At 37.3% G+C, this 19576-nt stretch overlaps 1 protein-coding gene across 1 annotated transcript in view; it reads right to left on the reverse strand.

Moving 5' to 3' along the window:
* The window catches only part of LOC135464785 (disco-interacting protein 2 homolog C-like), a 139431-nt gene that overhangs the window by 74515 nt on the left and 45340 nt on the right, over positions 1-19576 (reverse strand). Inside the window, 7 exon segments of the mRNA XM_064742332.1 lie at positions 150-188; positions 3692-3841; positions 8885-9124; positions 12367-12423; positions 13298-13426; positions 14926-15015; positions 18435-18515. Of these exon segments, the coding sequence (XP_064598402.1) occupies positions 150-188; positions 3692-3841; positions 8885-9124; positions 12367-12423; positions 13298-13426; positions 14926-15015; positions 18435-18515 (786 nt within the window).

The following is a 19576-nucleotide window of genomic DNA, read 5'->3' on the forward strand; positions in this document are numbered from 1 at the left end:
AATTTCACAACAGCATTCATGACTTTTCCTACGATCGTGCAAATCAAGCCGGGTGCGCACACAAATCACATTCACATGCAAGGTGACAAGAAAATAGTAATGATAATGGATAAAAAAAAAAAAAGAAATTGTTGAAACGTGGTATTTACTTGCTGTATTGTAAATAGGATAACGGGAACCGATTTCACCTGAAAATCAAGACACAGAATACATCCAGGATATATTCAACAAACAGAAACAAAACTACCCATGGGGTTCACAAAAAATAAAATACATAAATAACTGAATAAATAAAAACAACAATCCATTGGGAGCACTTTGACAAGGGAGACAACTTGGGGTATTCCACATGTATATTGCACCTTAAGAGATTTTCCTAATTTCTATCCAAATCTTCAGTTCAGTCAATATTCAAATGGCAGAATTAAATAAAAGATCAAATGTCATAATATGTTGATCAGTTTAATTAACTCTGTCTGCTCATTGACGACATGTAAATGCATATTCTGTGTGTCATGTCAAGATTATCTCTGTCTATGATATTCTTAATCATAATGGAACAGCTATAGCATCCATAATTACTTACATGTACAGCTTATTAACCAGTAATAAAGACATACTGTACTTGCTCTAAAAATCTGCATGCAAATTTGCATCTTTAGAAGCAGGTAAAGGTCATAACAAATTACTTTTGATTTTGATTTGTGTTTTACGTCATACTCAAGAATATTTCACTTATATATGACGGCGGCCAGCATTAAGGTGGGAGGAGGTTGGCAGAGCACTGAAGAAACCCACGACCATCCGCAGGATAATGGCAAACCTTCCCACATATGGCCGAAGAGGAATTAAGCCAGAACAAATTACTTACAAATCACAAAGCTTTAAACAGTCGTCTAAGACAAACAGAGCTCTCCCAAAGAGGCAAACTGAGTCAGTTATTCACGATCAAAATTTTAGGTTCACTACACTATTTTCAGACTCATTATTATGCTTACACGTAGGTAAGCTCCTGACATTTCATAGCTTATATTTTATCTATTACCATCTACAACATAATTTAAGCTCTATGTGTATATTTGCACTCAACTACTCAACCATATATAGATTAACAACGTACTTATTACCTCATTAATACTGCTCATAAAGGGCTTGATCTGGGGGGTTCCCACGACATAATATGTGATCAAAGTTGTGCTCTGATATTAATTACAGTAAATGACCTAAAATTTTGGCCCCCAAAAATATATTTTTGGAGACAGATAAATGTAATGTTTGATGCTGACATCTTAACTTTCCAAAACACCTTTTTTAACATCAACACAACTGTCAAAATTGGACAAAATGACCAGCTAAGTCATGGACAAAATTTTTTGTTATTTACTAGTACTTTGTAACCTATATGTACCCTTGGATGTTTTGACCAATTTGCTATCTGAAAAAATTCAAGCTAATGAGGTATCATTTTAAGGCCATTATGTGTTTCCGAAAGCGGATTTTTAAACATCAAACTTTAGGTGAAATACAGTAAGATTTGAACAAAAAAAAATACAAATCGGGTGAAATGTCCACTCTTTCATTTCACACAGGTGTTTTCTAAAGCTATAAAATTGACAGCAATATCTTATGATAGTCTTTGTAACAAGGAGTTGCTTGACACCAAATCAGATGTACAGGTAACACTATATCAGCCCCTTGTCTTTAAATGTGTTTTAATATGCTGCACATCATTAACACTTACCTATATACAGATATATCTTATATTCGAACAGCTACAGTTACGATAAGCATCGACCCCATACTATGCTCTTACTCAAAATTACAAAGCATGAACATAATCTATCATTTATTACAACACAATATACACTTCACGCTGATTTAGAGATTTTGGGCATACTTTATCTGTTCTTTATGTATCACCATGCGAAATACAATGTTGATTTTGTCATAAGAATTCTCAACTGTTAGCCGCATTAAAAGCAAATCCATGTTTAGTCTAACCTTAAAAGCATCAATGGCTATATTTAGAACACAGACACAACAGTTCAGTGACAAGAGGCCAGCCTTCTGATTGACTCTACACTAGTTGACTTTAGTGTATGCAAGCATGAAGTGACTGGGTAAAAAACAAAAAGGGACAATGCAGTTTTAGCTCACTTGTTTGCTTTCATATGAAAAGAAACGTAAAAAATAAGTTATCCTTGGTATTTTTACAGAGAACAAATGCACTGTGTTCAACAATCCCTTGAATGAGTTGAACACTCATTAACAGTTGATTTTGAAGGTACCGTAATTCTTCAACATTTTCACATCTTTGCAAAGGTGTTTATTTAAGCATATTCTGAAGGCATTTTTCTGCGCAGGCTGACAAAAATTATGCTTCTTGTGAAGCCCTGAAACTGGCCAATCCAACCAATCTAACTTTGTCTCTAAAATGAAATAAAAATGTGCATAAATTACACTGAAAGTTGCCTTTTCAGATGCAGTAAGGTTGAAAAATTTGGGCAGTTACTTTACTTGCACTAGAATTTCGCCCATAACAGCAATATTTTTGGAAACAAATAAAGTATACTAAATATTAGTTATTTATATTTTTTCCCCCAAAGAATATCATCCTACCTTCCAAACAAACACATCAACCGATCAACACAGCTCTCAGTTTCAGGTTAAATGAGTACATGTAACTTTATCAACATTGGTAAAATTTTAAATTTAAAATATTAACTTAAATGAAGTCATCGTCAACAGACTAGGCACGCCACTGAAAACTGTATACATGTACAAAATAATTTTTCTTGAACAGAATTAAATGCATTTAAATATTTGTATTCTATGGTGGTTAAATACTAACCACATTAACAGTATTTTGCTTTTAAAAGCTTTTAAATTTTGTTTTAAGCTATTTACAGTAAGAATATCTCTTTATATGACTTAATGCATTAAATAATACACTTTGAAACTTAAGATGCTTGACAATGAGCATATGGCCAGTAAAGTCCACCTTAAAATACAAGCGTTTAAATGCATTTAAATGTATTCATGAACAAGTTTGGAAAAAAGTTAAAACAGGTATTTTTAGATACAGACTATGGCAGTGTGTCAGATGTTAACCCCTTTTTTTGTTCCTTTCTCCTTGTTGAAGCAAATGTAGTGCAAATGTGTATAAATTATAGCACAAATGTGTATTAATTGTAGCACAAATGTGTATAAATTGTAGCACAAATGTGTTAAAGTATAAATCATTTTCTGATATACTGTTTCCCATTGTTACATGTATCACTCCTAATTCACTGACATTTTTAAGTCAGTTTTCTAACTTTTTGTTTTAAATATTATTTATTTCATATGAAATAAAGATAAGCATGATATAAACAACTGCTAATTGATACAAAAGTAATTCAGTAATTCACACCAAATTAACAACAGCTACATTAGCACACATTGTACACTACAGCTAGGGACCATGATAATACACAAACTAAACCTGAAGGCAAAGCACATATTACTTGTAACACATATGTAATAATAACAACAATGCAGGCTATTCAACATTTTCTATGGAAGCCCACATCTCACAACATCACCAGACTTTTTCGGAACACACTAAAGCACCTGCCAAAAATTTTTATAAACCACGAAAACCAGGAAGGAAATATTAAAAGGAAAAAATTCCAACGCAGAAAACTCTTACCTGAATCGTCTTCAAAACCTGTAACCATCCCTGAGCTTGTCATTCGCACGGACGACACGTGCGCAGCGCCGTAGCGATTGACTCTGTCAGCACGCTGGATCTGATGGCTTGTGTTGTTCGTGACGTCTGGAGGCTGAGAAATCGGTTGCGCTGCAGAAAAACGCAAGAACTCGGTCAAACGACACGCCGGGTCCAACTCGGACGCCACCAAAAAAGACATTTCGTACCATTTAAAGGCAGACCACTCTGAACTCCTCACTTGCTCTGTGCCTCAGTTGTATTTGGTCAAGTGGGTAATATCTCTATTTCACTTTTTATGCAAAGTTTCTGGAGATTTTATTTGTATGGTTTGTGCACGTGACTTAAATTAGGTGCTCTACTTCATAGTCTAAAAGAATGTTATATGACCATATGATTCGTGTTAATTTGTTTGGGTTTATATGTACAAATACATGACCTCCCTGACATTACTCGTGTATCTGTCTGGTCCTTGTCAGAATCATGTGAGTAGAATGAGTTTATGTTAAAATATGACAGTAGATTTAAATTGTGTGTACATTTTAATGAACAGTTCAGTATAAAAGTAAAACTGTCAGAACTGACATGGTGCAATCTAAGAACTAAATGTCAAAACTTCTGTCCTGAAATTATCTCCATGCCGAGCCTCTCAAGAGGACAGCAAAATTCCACACAAAACACACACAGTGCTGAAACTGTTGTTAATCCCTTGGTAATCCTGTGGTCTCATCTAACATCTCTAGTTGATATACACCTGTGTGCACTGACACGGATTAATTATATAAACTTCTCCCCAAGATATCCAGACAGGTAAATTTTTGATGCAAACTCATGACATATGCCTCCAGGTGTTATCATCCATACAGAATACGTGCACAATTGTAGCTGTAGGAAGCTTCCACGAACGCAGGAAAAAAAATCCAAAAAATAAAACACAAATTTGTAGACATCTGCATAGAAACATCAGGACTTCACATGTCCTTGACATTCAAAATAAGATGTGTATCATATGCAGTTAAGCGTCAGTCCAATCGCTGAACTAGTCAATCTGAATCTTAACACCCATTTGGTAGATATCCGAAGTTCCGGTTTTTAGGTTTTAAACAATAGTTCAACACATTCATCAGTGTTCTTCAAAATTCCTCAAAGCCCGAGGCCTCGTGAAGCCTCCACAAATCCCTGTTATAGTACACTGACAAACACATCGGATTGTTTCTAGAAATTTCTGAAGTAAACACTAGGCCAACTGTTTCAAATTAAACTAGCACCCAAAACAGCTTCATCATCAATGATCCACAGACATATCTCAGTTTCCTTCACTTTGATCAGGACATGCAGTCAGGTGACATAGTATGGCACTAAGCCTTCCTGTTACAGCATACCTGTAATTAACTGGTGACCCGCATACAGGTAAGCAGCTATGTATGCATGTATACTTTAACGACAAACCACGCACATAACCAGTCCTCTGAGGTATCATGTAGGTAAGACGTCCTCAACAGGACAATATGCACATCCGAGAGAAGGCACAAGCTGCAGCTTGCGGCTGCACCTGTGCAGTACAAACACAGACACAAGGCAGGGTCGCGTACACATGCACATAGATGCACGTCTGCAGTTAACCACAAGGATGCAGGGCATTCGTCAGGGCAGGTCTCTTTAACCACGTCGTCTCTAAATATTCACACTGTGCGGAGATCGAGCAAGAGCACGGGGAAAAAGCAATGCAGCTGCATGTGGGTGGTGCTGCTGTTGATCTCATCCCTCATTTCCTGTTCAGCTGGAATGTATCTCACTAACGAGATATTTTCACCTGTGTATATACAACACATTCCTTCTTAGCTCTGGGTCCACCAAGTTTCATTGACACACTTCTTGTCCGTTTTAAAATAATGCAAGTGTTACCAGACACCTGTTCAGATATTCAGGTGTTACAACAAGCACAGGTGAGACGTTTTCCCCTGGGGATTTGGCCGCAGACTAAAGGTGAGGCGATGTGTCTTCACTAGCCTTTAACATCCTTCAGTCTTAAGTCCTTTAAACCCCTTAGGGCCTGACCACTCTCTTAACAACACACAAACACATTTACGCCAGGAATTTTTCTGCACAAAGTCAGCCAAGACAACACCACTTAAAAAACATAAACAGGACAACATTAGCCTGGCCAAAGAGCCGTGAGCTAAAGTGTTTAAACATGTCCTTCATATCGTAGGATAAATTAGACTGCCTTCCCCAAGAACACTAAACAGCGCTATACACAGTTTCAAAATCTCAAACTTAGCCTCACATTAAATATGCTAATTAACTTGACAAATACAGCTTCTTTTAATAGCATGAAACTATTCTTAATGCAAAGCCCCCCCCCCCCCAAAAAAAATCAAAAGTTATTTCCTTTCAATCCACAGTTTATTTATATTCATATAATTATGATATGAAATCTTTAAACCATGTTGGAGAGTTCATCAAGTGCAGCTTGGAGATGAAGGTTTTAAGTTCAGTTTTGGGGTCCTTTCCATTAAAATGTATTCATTCAGCTATTCAATTATTTTCCCCAATTATATATTGGGGATTACCACTCCTCAAATGTGTTCCTATTCTAACTTTTTCACGCCCATTATTTGACGCCTCCCTCAAAAAAATTTTTCAAAAGTTTTCCCGTTGATCAATGCAGTATTTTGATTGGCAGCTGCTGTCAGTTAATTGATTTTGATTGATAGTCAGTCCCTGTCAGTGTCAACTGTAATATAACAATTCTTTAACTTTCCCTCAACCACAGCAGTAAGGTGCAGTAAGTACCAGCCGCTGTATGCATGAAGAAAGCCGGAAAGTTCTAATATCCTGTTACAAGGACATTGTATCATTTCTTTGTTTTTTTCTTCTTCTTTTCTATTTTCCACAGTGTGTGGTTAAGGATTGCTATTGACACAGGATGTGGTGAAATCTAAAATAAGACCTGTTTCCTTCAGTTTAAGATAACTAGATCAAAGTACATGAAAATTTAATTTTTGACTCCCCTTGAGCAAGTATTTAGCATTAAATTAAAAGAAAGCTAAAACATGAAGTAAAGTTCATCATACAGACAACTGAAAACTATGAGTAAAAATCCATTTTTTTAAATTTTTCTAAAAATCCATTTTTTTTTCAGATTTTTTTGAGAATGTTGAAGGGCATTCAAATATTTGAAAACTATGGTGGGCTTTATGAGCCATACTGATAGCATCTAGGAACTCTGACATCACATCACCTTTTTTTCCTGATGTTCATTGGAGGGAAGGAATTTCAGGGAACATTATTTCAGTAGTTTTTTACTCATTTGTAAAAAGGGTTATTCCAAAACTCAATGTCGTGATTAGAGTTGGATAAACTTCCTGTGACGTCAAGAGTTCCACACCTCTGATAGTATGGTCCATAAAGCCTACCAAGTCAAATGTTTGAGCGTCTGTGTTTACACTGAAAATTTCCGAAAGCATGACAAGATTAAAACATCCCAAACGTGTGACCACAGCAATTTCAGGTTGACAATTCCTTTGTCCAGGCCACAGAAGAATAAACAGTGGACGCCGGGTTTGGCACATACACATATGGTGTCTATTTTTTTCCTATTATTCTTTCCTCCACAGTTTTTGCATGTTGTAACTAAAGGTTAGTTGAAATTTATGAAAAAACTTTTGCAGCCTGTGTAGGCTGTTCAACACTATGCTCTGAACTTTTTCAGTCCTCACCAGCAGTTAGCTTTCATGGATGGAGTGCCCAGTGTAAATCACCTCCACAAACCTGACTTACAAAAAACCACACTCAAACCAGGAACATCTGGTTTTGAACCTGCAATCTCACCCACCAGTTGGCTGTGGCTAGACGAAGACTTTAGCCAAATGAATGTACTCCAGAAGGTCTCCTATGAAAAAACCCTGCCAAAGATGCCAGTGGTTTTGTGGCCACGACACTGCCAGCAACAGCTAAAACTCAGGAAGTGACGCATATGTCTGTTTATGTCAACTATTAACTGGGGAGAAAGTCAAGCATAGACACAAACAACAAACAATCACTCTGGGCTGGATGACCCACACAGGTCACAGCCATGTACATGTAGTGTGGACAAGGGTTTCGGATTCTGCTCTTTTTAGGGGCCATATCAGTTTAAATTGTTGCTTCACTGTTGTCGGAGAATACAAATTAGCATACAAATAAAACTTGAAAATCATCATATTTGTGGAAAATTTGGAGTATCTAAGAAATTTTTCCTGAAGTTAAACTTACATGATTGGAAAACCTTGAAAAATTGTAAACAAAACATCAGACAAAATAAAAAGTGGATTTTAAGTTTTATTTTTATTCTATTTTTGGAATTCTTAATATTAGCTGGCCCATAACACAAAATAAAATTAGTGCTGCCTAAAAATGAGAGCACCAGATTGAACATGTCAACGTCATCAGGTAAGGTAGCAACATGTATTAACAGCTAAAAAACTTTTAGGCAAAACCCACAGTTTGGAAGAAGTTTGATTTCAGGATGGTGCCATTACAGCAGTTTTAAACACACAAAAAAACAATTCCCAATAAATTATACCTGTAAAGCCAAATTTTGCATTTTAATTCATTACCATCTTTATACTTCAAACGCTTAGAAAAACTTAAAGTTGGTAAGTTTACTCAGGCCACACCAATCTGCAGTTTTGTTTTACCAGCAGAATGAATCAATGTCAGAGGAAGGTATCAAAACTAAATATAATACTAACAAATTATCTAATTTATGGGAAAGGCAGACTGTCCCGGCAAATTTTCCTCCTGTTTACTTGATCAGAAAACCTTAACCACAAATATCATGAGAACTGTTTTGATTTCAGTGTCATATTTTTCAGTGCTGAATGGCCCGTAAAACACAAAACAAAATTGGTCTTGCCTAATAAGCATAGTGATAGTAATCTCCATTCCAGAGACATCTTACAATGGCTTAATGATATCGCCTAACCAATTTATTTCGTATGGCCGACTTCAAAATTCAAATTTCTATCTCCTCTAAGTGTTTGCACAGGTAGCTTTTTATTGTGTCATGGGATGACAACTACTAAAATTCTGAGTGCAAAGATTTTAATTATTATTAATTAATTTTATTATAGATACATACACTGTCTGATAGCAAACGATCAACACAACACAAAAGAGCCTACTACTCACAATGCCTGGCACTCTGCATAACGTCGGCCAGTGCCTGACGCGCCGTGTTCCCTGGGATGCTGATGTTGGCGTATGCCGCACTCCGTGGACGCTCTGGGAGAAGATGCGCCTGGTGGCGGTGGATGGGGGACGCCCGTATATCTGTGTATGAGGATGTGCTCTGAGAGGAGTCCCGGCTCCTACCGTGTCGGCGGTCACGAGTATCATCGTCAAACACACTATCGTCGTCAGAGGAGGAATCTGAAAGTGAAAGTGAAAATGGATTTTTAACTACTCCGTGAAAGAGTATGACTACAAAACCCTAATGAAAAAAGAGTTACCTTTTTATTATTACTATAATACTATAATTACATTATTAATAATTTATTTATTTGACTGGTGTTTTATGCTGTACTCAAGAATATGCACAATAATAGATTCTTCCTTTGAGAAATTCAAAATGGATTTGAAGTCTTTTAATTTAGTCATTTGCAAGTTTCTGGCAGACCTCTCCATGTACGGCTGGAGAGGAAGCCAGCATGAGCTGGACTTGTACACACAGCAACTGCATTGGTGGGAGGCTCCTATATCATAAGTCTTTTAATAGAATTCTTTTAATATATGCACATTTATATCACTTTTCACCTTTATCATCTATAAATGTAAGTTGAATCATGTTTCAATTAAATGGAGTTAACCCAGAAGACCTCTCCAATGGCTGACTTCAATATACACATAATCAACACAATTATAAATGTGTGTAGACTCATTTTCAAAATTCAAAAATAATTACATTTCAAAAATTAGATTTAGAATATTCAACAAATAAATCTCTATATTACTCAGTACATATTTAACATATCCATTAATGTTTACATACTTATCTTCACTACTTTTATAAAATTAAATTTCAAAACAATAAATACATAATGTTTACAAAGTAAATGAATTTCCAATGTATCCACAAATAATCTCCTCACAATTCATGGGCAATGCAAATCATCCACACACAGAAATTTCAAATACATCTTTTCAAAGATCTATGAGGTCAGGCTTTGATTCCAATTCTCGATTCTACACAAGCTCAACATGTGCCCTGAACACCACGAGCATAACACACACTGTCTACATTTTCATACAACTCCTACACGTGCAGCTAGATACACTGTACCTGTATTTTAATGTCTACTGACTACACAGTGCCCATCTTCTCCAGCCAAGATAGTTATTTATTTATTTATTTGATAAGTGGTTTATGTCGTATTCAAGAATTTTTCACTTTTACGATGGCAGCCAGCATTATGGTGGGAGGGGGAAACCAACGACCATCCACAGACCTTCCCACGTACGACCGGAGGGGAAGCCCGCATAAGCTGGACTTTAACTCACAGCCACCGCATGGGTGTGAGGCTCCTGGGTTACTGCGCCACATAAGCATACGAACCACGGTCACAGAGGGCCAGCTCCAGCCGTTGCATGATACCTCAAAAGACTGAGTAGAGCATTGGATCTTTTTCACTTGGCTGGCAAAGATGAGGAGTAACGTGCAAAAGGGTTTCTATAAATCGATCAGACACCATGCTACAGTTCCCCAAAATCTTTTCTCTCAAATTAAAAAGCCCAGTTTTCTGAGCATAATGTACTTGTATGTAAATCAAACTTTGTGACACCAGAGTTACTTCCCCTTGTCCTGGGACATCATGCCTTAGAGCAAAGATAGGCAACTTTTGTATCATTTAACTCTGTAGACTTATTATATAGGAGAAGGAAATTCTTCCAGCTTGTTATTTATTTATTTATTTGATTGGTGTTTTATGCCGTACTCAAGAATATTTAACTTATATGATAGCGGCCAGCATTACAGTGGGTGGAAACCGGGCACAGCCCGGGGAAACCCACGACCATCCGCAGGTTGCTACAGACCTTCCCACGTTCTTCTATCTCAAGTAATTAAGGTAACAAACACCTATTAATTAAGTAAATTTGCAGAATGAAAACATCTGTTAGTGAAATGAAACTTTTCAAATCAAAATGTATCTTTCAGTGTATTTTTTCAATGACACTCATTTTAATGAATGAATATGGCTGAATGTTGCGAGTTGCAGAGCGAAGGCTTACAACAAACCACCGATCAATCAGGTAAAATAAAACCTTCGAAGTGAAGAAGTTTCTTGATACACAGTTCTGTAAACGGTCTAACATTTCGGGCACATTATTACTTCTGCTTTGGACTTAACATGCTTGCTGCCTTCAGGTTTTTTCACTGACATCATATTGGTCTCTCATTCCAGTATATTGGTTAAAACACCACTCACTAAGCACTGCCTAACAAAAACATGAAAGACACCACCAAGCATGACACCCCACCCAATATTAATGTCAGGTTTGTATTTCGCCGATTTAAAAATTTTCAAAGATAATTTTTTTACAGTTAAATATACTGTATAGACTGTCACAAGCATCATGTGATGGCTTGTTGTCACCTAGGCCCCATGAATGTACAGACTGTAATGTACAGATCTGTCCAGCCCATTTCCTTCTTTTATTTATATGATTGGTGTTTTACGCCATACTCAAGAAATTTCACTTATAAAACGGCAGCCACCATTATGGTGGGAGGAAACTGGGGAAACCCACGACCATCCACAGGTTTCCAGCCAATTAACGGCTTCCTGACTAGTATGTGTGTGTATTGGGGGAAGGGGGGAAGGGGGAGGGGGAATGGTACACCAAGAAGGATGCATTATTACACAGTCGGGATTTAGGTGAGCTACTCTGAGACGTATGCATGTGCGCTACTGATGGTAAAACCCAACTGTGCACATTTCTAATCTGGGCAAATCTAAACTGCTACATGTACATCAAGAAAATGTCACAAGGATGAATCAGACAAAGGGATAAGTGACATGATGCTGTATATGGACATTTGGCTGTACAGACGGTAAGATAAACGGACAAGCAGGAAGATGCTAGATGAATGAAACACCTAATGCACACCTAGGGAATTTGGTCAGAAAAAAATCCATCAGGCAATGAAAAACTTTATACAGTACTTTATAAACAAAATGACCGAGACATAAATTGGCAATGCTGTAATCTGAATGGCTCAGGTGACCCAAATAATTTATTCACTGGTTCACGATGCTTTACTTTATGAGTTTATGTCAATGAGAAACAATACTGAGTTATGGGCCAAGATACACTGTTGGCAAAGCACCATCTGGATCTTGCCTAAGAGCAGATAACTCTGTGATATAGCCACATCTACATGGGTAGGACAAATCAGCACAGTTTCTCATTCCATTTTACATAATGCACATAGTTTTCTGCTTCTTTGGCTGTTGCTTTTTCTTTTCTTTCTATCTTTTTTTTTTTTGTGGCTTTCATTCAAAAATTGGATAAAAATTTGAACTTTTGATGTCAATAATAACAGATATTCTTCGGCTTTCCTTCCGACCAAATCCCTCCCGGTGTGCACCAGCTAGTTTCTAGAGGGTACTGACCTCCACCTGGGTCCTCAAACCTCTCGTGACCTTGAGACAGGCACGAGGACAGGTGGACTGAGAGAGAGACACAAGAGATATACCCATATTAATACTCCTACTGGCAGAAAGTCCTCTCTTCAGGTCCACCACATTCTCCTCTCTTTTCAGTCGTTGTTTACACCAACAACACTTAAGTCTCACAATGATCTTTGCCTGGTTTGTCGTACATACTCATTTCATACATTCTCTCATTACAACACGGCTGCAAATGTGTCCTAAACATTTTTTCAGGAAGTTGATGTTTTACATGTTTGTACATGTACATAAAATGAAAAGTTTCAGTGAAGAATACCTTTTCTTCATTTCCCTATTACATAGATTTACAAACAAAAGCACTATCCAATAAACCCCAAAGAGTTCATGTTGACAATTCCATACGCCCCACTACAATGGAAATCCTCAGCAAATTTTAACATTGACGAAGCGCTGTTTTGAGATGCCCTAGTTCCTGAACTTTTTCCTGCATGAAACAGCAACTTTTAAGTTCAATAAATGTACATTTTCAGTCCGATTTTGGAGACGAAACTACATTGGTTAGATTGGCCAATTTCAGGGCTTCAGATAAAGTAGGATTTTATCTGTGTACACAAAATTTAATGCCTTCAGAATATGTTTTAACAAACACTGTGCAAACGTGTGACAAGGTTGAAGAATGACAGTACATGTACATGTATAAAGACGATGTAATTTGATCCTGACCGGTTATTTTATCATTTCTGTCCATATGTGCTCCTAACAGAATAATGCATTCCAGTATTCAAAATCTTAACAAAATAGGTTTTCAAATTGCATTTAATGTTATACTTGACTGATCAAATCTGTTGAGGATTTAGGTCCTTTACACACATGTATATCCTTGTCAGGTATATTTCATTAGGGTCTGACTCACCTGTACCATGCTGCTCTCGTCTGTGCTGGCCGTGGTAGTTGACCGAGGTGCGTTTTGACGGCAGAGGCATGTTGTTTGGCTTCTTGTTGTGCATGGCTAGTGCTTGCATCACAGCTTCTGTCCTAATCTCTGAAAACAGTCAGCGATTGGGATGTATTGATTTTTCCATTTATTTAAAATTGATTGTTCCTGGAACAACATACTCATGAATTTTTCTCTTATACAATAGTGGTCAGCTTTATGGGAGCAGGAAACCAGAGTACCTGGAGAAAACCAGAGTACCTGGAGTAAACCAGAGTACCTGGAGGAAACCACACACCTCTGGCAATTTGCACCCATACTCTCCCACATATGACATACAGCATCGAGGAGGCCAAATGGGCTTCATCGCAACTTCATGTAAGATCACACAATACAAGAATGTCCGCCGTTCATCACCACCAAGACCCAAAGATCAACAGAATCAAGAGAATCTGGAAAATACCTTGTCTGAGAATTTGAATCATAACCCATATGACCCCTGCTCTAAATATCTGAAGAAAGATTATGAAAAATTTTGTAATGTGAGGGGCTGTATTGTAATGACTCTACCTTTGCACAAAGAATGTCACAACATTTACTTCGGCGCAAAAATGTTAATTCAGAAATTAGAAATTAAGTTTTCAAAATTAGACAATAACGAAGAAAATAAAACCAAAGAGAAAAAGCCCGGGCTGAAATATTTCATTCACAACTTAAAAACAAAAGAAGAAAATCAAACAAAACCACCCAAGAGTTATTAAGTGCATCATTCCAACAGACATGCAGAACCAATATCAATTCCCTGTCTCCACGGCAACCACACCAGAGAAAGTGCAAAGCACATCTACATTTATGATTGGCAAGCTAGATGAATGATTGGTGGTTTAAAACTACATGATCATGTACCATTCCACTGAGAACTCATGTAATAATTATTAGACTGAATGCAAAAAGAGTTTTCAACATTTCCTTTTTTTAATGGTAGTAATATTTACTATCTGCCTGAAGTAAAAACAAATGCCCTTTGCCTTTGTTTGGACACCAGCAAGATTCTTATGTAGATTAAAATTCATTTATTTGATTTGGGTTTTACGTCGTAAAGAATATTTCACTGATAGGGCAGTGGCCAGCACTGTGGTGGTAGGAAACCTTGGGGAGCCTGGGGGTGATCCCATGACCATCCGCAGGTTGCTGTCAAACTTTCCCAGGTACGGACCATATTTGTACAGATTTCATTTAATAATCAAAATATATATCAGATATATTTACTTTTATTTTTGTGGATGATTTAATGACATTGTGTCAGAAATTATCTCCATTTTAAATCTTGAACTTTTTATTAGTCAATCACGATCAACTTGGAGTCAAACTCTCAATTTGAGTCTTCCAGCACTTTCAAGAGCCATACAGTTTAAGTGTAAAATTTCATTTGGAGACTAGAGGATCATCATTCTACATATATTTTCATAACTCTTTCAAGGCCATGAAACCTTTCAACAAAATTCAAATACTTTCCAGCATTATAAGGAGCCTGCCAATAGTCCCACCTTGACTGACCCCACACAATACTTGCGTCCATGTACCTTGACGTACCCTTGTTACCTTACCTGAGTGATAGCGGTTATCTTCCCTTGTCAGCCTGCGTTGAGCACGACGCTGTGCCGCTGTCGAGGGGCTTGGGTTGCTCGGCCCAAACGCTAGGAGAAAACACAATTCTTAGTGACGGACACTTGAATAGATTCACTAATTTATTTACGTTTCCATGTACATGTGTGCTGCCTTCTAAACTGGATTATCTGCGCTAGACCAAAAAAAAACTTTGTGCCTGATTTACATTCAAAATTCTGTGATATGTTGGTTATCAATGTGTTGTATTTGCTTCACCACTTAAATACTTAATATCTGACCAATGTCTAGAAAAAGGTTCAATTTAATTTTGCAGAATATTTCCGAGTAAAATAGTTTTAAAAAAACAGATTCTACAATGGTCTGTGGTGATCTAGAAGGCATTGACCAGCTATGCCACATGCATATTTTTTGCTTGAAATTCTTCACTTCAAAAGTACTTTCAGTGAATGCCATTTCTAACACATATGCATGAAAGCTAAGAGGCTATGCGTGATGAGAGACAAAAACCTGATGTGACTTCACTGGTCGCACATGGTCAGGAAACGCCACCACAGAATCCAAAGTTTCAAATGCATTTTACTAAACTGACAAAAAAAAACTAAAAAAATGAATCCTACAGTTTTTATGGACAGTGATTATAATAGTCTGTTATCTGACATATACTTTACAATAGTGTTTTCTTGGCCTTTAACAAACTTGAACTACATACACAGTCATACAGATTTACACAGGTTGTACATTTAGCTTTAATAATTTGTAGAAAGCATCACTGTACAGCCTTCAATGTGAACTAACACGGTACATGTAAAATGGACTAAATGTGAGATACATTTTATACTACTAAAGTGCCTGCTGGCCGACAGTGTATTTGAGGTCGAAGGGTCTCGTATTCTTTAAAAGTTCCACACGACTTAGGGTTTGTTTCCCTAACTGCGTCCTGTTTTATAATTATCTTAACTGAACCAGTTCCCTTCAATGAAGAATCACATCCGGGTTTAGAAATTTCATGGACACACACACACACGACAAAGAGTTACGTTTTGAAACGTACATGTACCTGTACCACAGTAGAGTGTTTGTGATGGTTAATTTAAGCAAAGAGCTAAAATAATGAAACACATACATGAAAATATGTGCTTAGCATTTCCACCTGTCTCCAAGCTAATCAGTCATCAGCTCGCAATGTTGCTGTCTTCATTTGAATGCTAACAACCCCCTCCTTGATTGGATGTTCGAGGTCAATGCTTAGCACCAATCAGAATTGTCGTTACAATACACAAATGACTGAAACAGCTGACTTCATATGCCAAAGTATAGAAGCAAGAATTTGATTGGTCAAATACAGACCCAGAAATTTTAGATACTGCTATTTGAGTTTTAGTGTGAACCCAATAAAAACAGTTTTTTGACTTTTACTGCCTAAAATACACGTATTACGAATTCTCCAAGCATGAAAACAGATTCTTAGTTCTGCAGTTTTCATTTCACAAAAACTACTTGGAAATGGAAAATAATCATTTTGTGAACACTGGAGAATACTTGATCAGCACATATTCCCACAAAATTTGTTAGATGATGAACTGCTACACTTATCACAAATACATCGCTCAAACAAACACAAGACTGGACTAGACTACTAGGCTACAAACCTCCACAAAAACACGCAGCGGTGCGATTACTGTGTTAGTGTGGGGGCAAACAAATTGAACAAACTGAAAATAGAAAGTGAACATCGAAATGTACAGTTTCAATACAAACAGTCATTATTTTCATATCCAACTATTTTCGAGGGCAAAACAAGAAAAATGCTTATTTTTTAAAAATATTGTTTTAAAACTACAGAATCATCTTGTGTTTGTCCGACACCAAACTTTAAAAAGCAGTTCACAATTAAAGTTAAATTTCTCCATTGCTGTCTGCATGGTATATCCTTTGTATACTTTTTATTCCTTCCTGAAAATAAATAAAACTTGATTGCCTTTCCTTATGAATTAAAAAACATGTTATAATACCAGTAACCAAAAAGTACTACATATGTGTACATGTAAAACGCGACTGCAGATGCTTTTTCCTTTCTTTTTTTTTTTCGTTGTAAAACCTGTACAGAGTAAATTTTAATATCTGCCGTGATTTTTCATGATGACCTTCTCAGAAGTACGGGAATAAAGGACGATCTGATTTGTTTGTTTGATTGGTGGTTTACATCGTACTCAAGAAAATACAATGTGATAATTTCACATGTAATAATTAAATACCTGCACAATACAGAACAAAGAGTTCAGTTCTCCACCATCTACATCTACGTGCCATGTGTGACATCAAATGGGTGACAGTGCTCAGTTGATGCTCATGACCAGGATAGGCATGTGGCGCCATCTGGATCTTGTCTAAGGAAGGATAACTCCAGTGGTATAATTAAATGAGCTGTATCGCTGAGTAATGGGCTATATCACTGAGTTATCTTCCCTAGTAAAGACAATATCCAGATGGCGCTAGACCTGTCTTGGTCATGGATGTGTTGTTTCCCCATCTCGTCAAAGGGATACAGAATGAACACTGATTGGCTGACAGTGGATATAGCATTTCCTGGGTTAAACCCTACAGGCTTGGTCACGCTTGAATAAATCTGCCATACCTAAAATTCAGCTTAAGTTAGGCATAGCCTGAACTTGCCTGCCTTTCACAACAGCCAATCAAAATTGATTCTGTATCCCATTAAGTTTACCCTTTTTCTCTGTGCATCACAAATTCTCCTACACCTTTTAGGTTAATTTACCAACCCACTAATTGTATACAGGTGGTTTTTGGACCCGTAAACCATGGTGCATGTCCATGTGTGTGAGAGAAATAATGAATAGACCCAGGCTACTCCTGAACCTTTAATACTTGTGTTGGTCTCACAAAATCTGAACCTGTCTCACCTTTCTTGGTATTTAAGGTCAAGTCTGGCAGCTGAGCCTTTAAAGTGTTTCTAGCGCAACAACAAACACTGCTGATAAGGGACATAAATGGATACAATAGCCGAATTCTTCAACCTTTTCAACCACCACTGTGATCAATATTTTTTAAACATTCTGAGAGAAACTTGGGGCGTAGAGAAATAATCTGCTGTGGATAATCGGGAAGCTTACATCTTTAGTGACACAAACAAATCATTTTTGGCATCATTTTCATAATAAATGTATGCATAAAACTGAAATTCCAGTGCAAAAAGTAATGAAGAGATGTAAGATTTACAGTAAATTATGACACGATTAGTGTCACTTGAGCCACATTAAAACATCTTCCTGTTTCACACCATAATTAAATAAGTCAATTAAAATCCCGACATCATCGCCTTGTAGCACTGCATGGTGTTGCTGCATCTACTTTTTTCTCTTTCTAACACTTCTGCTACCAGATAACCTGCTGGATGCCAGAGAGCATGATACAGTATGAGATTTTGCGAGACTACCCTGCAGAAAACACTAGTGTGCCAGTCTCCTACCTTGGGCAGCCCCAGCCTGTTTTACGTATGGGGACAAGAGGCGAGCTCTCTTCTTCTCATATCCCTTCTGTGTGATGTCACCTGCAGACACAACAAAGGTTATACATGTAGGTTAGGCCAAGGCATAATGATGTGTTCATTTACAAATAACCCAAAAATAAATAGATAAATAAATAACACCACCATCGTAAGCATAACAATTATTGAGCAACAACATGTGTTCATGCATGCATTATAAGGGGAGGTAACTCTCTTTGACATTTACAAGTTACATGTAAGGCATACATGAACACGTATGTATAGTTACAGTACACCACAGACGGGCCACGTGGGGGGGGGGGACCCACGACCATCCGCAGGTTGCTGTCAGGCCTTTCCACATACGGCCAGAGAGGAAGCCAGCATGATACATGTATGTACACATATATACATGCAGTAAGTATTAAATTCTTTCCCAATCATATTTAATTGCCTTACAACATGAGTCATAATAAATGCACATCCTTCAAGTGAAGTTCCTCCTGAATATCACCTTTCTAACTCACAACACCTGAAATTTCAAGTTTTCATTTCAAGTCGGAACAGGCTGTTCTTGAATACCCTGATGAATATGTGTATGCAGAGTATACATCTGTACATCATACTGTTGTACAAAAACAACACTTTACAACTTCAAAGCCTCAGAATAGAATTCAAAAGAAACACGACAGAAAAACAGAGGGCATTTAGAAAGACAGCGCTGTGCATCCGTAAAAAGCCATTAAGAAACATGGAGCGGAATTGAGCCATGAAGAAAGCTGCCTGTGAAGTCATCAGACATCAAATCAATAGAGCCTGCACGTGTTTTAATCATGCGCCGGGGAGTGTGTTACACCTTGTTTGCTGTGTGATATGGTTCAAACCTCCACTGATACACTTATACATGTACATGTAAATCAGATCTAGAGTCACTTTGGTTCTGGAAAACATTTGGGCTCACAAACTGTTAGCCGCTCAAACTAAACAGGCAGTATTAAAACTAACAAAAGAATTACACAAAAACATGATGGTTTACCAATAAACAGTCAGCTGTATTGCACATCTACATTAGCAATGTTCATACTGCTCATCGGCATTAGCCACGTGATGTTACATCATTCACT

The sequence above is a fragment of the Liolophura sinensis genome, chromosome 4, assembly GCF_032854445.1.
Source record: "Liolophura sinensis isolate JHLJ2023 chromosome 4, CUHK_Ljap_v2, whole genome shotgun sequence".
Taxonomy (NCBI): domain Eukaryota; kingdom Metazoa; phylum Mollusca; class Polyplacophora; order Chitonida; family Chitonidae; genus Liolophura; species Liolophura sinensis.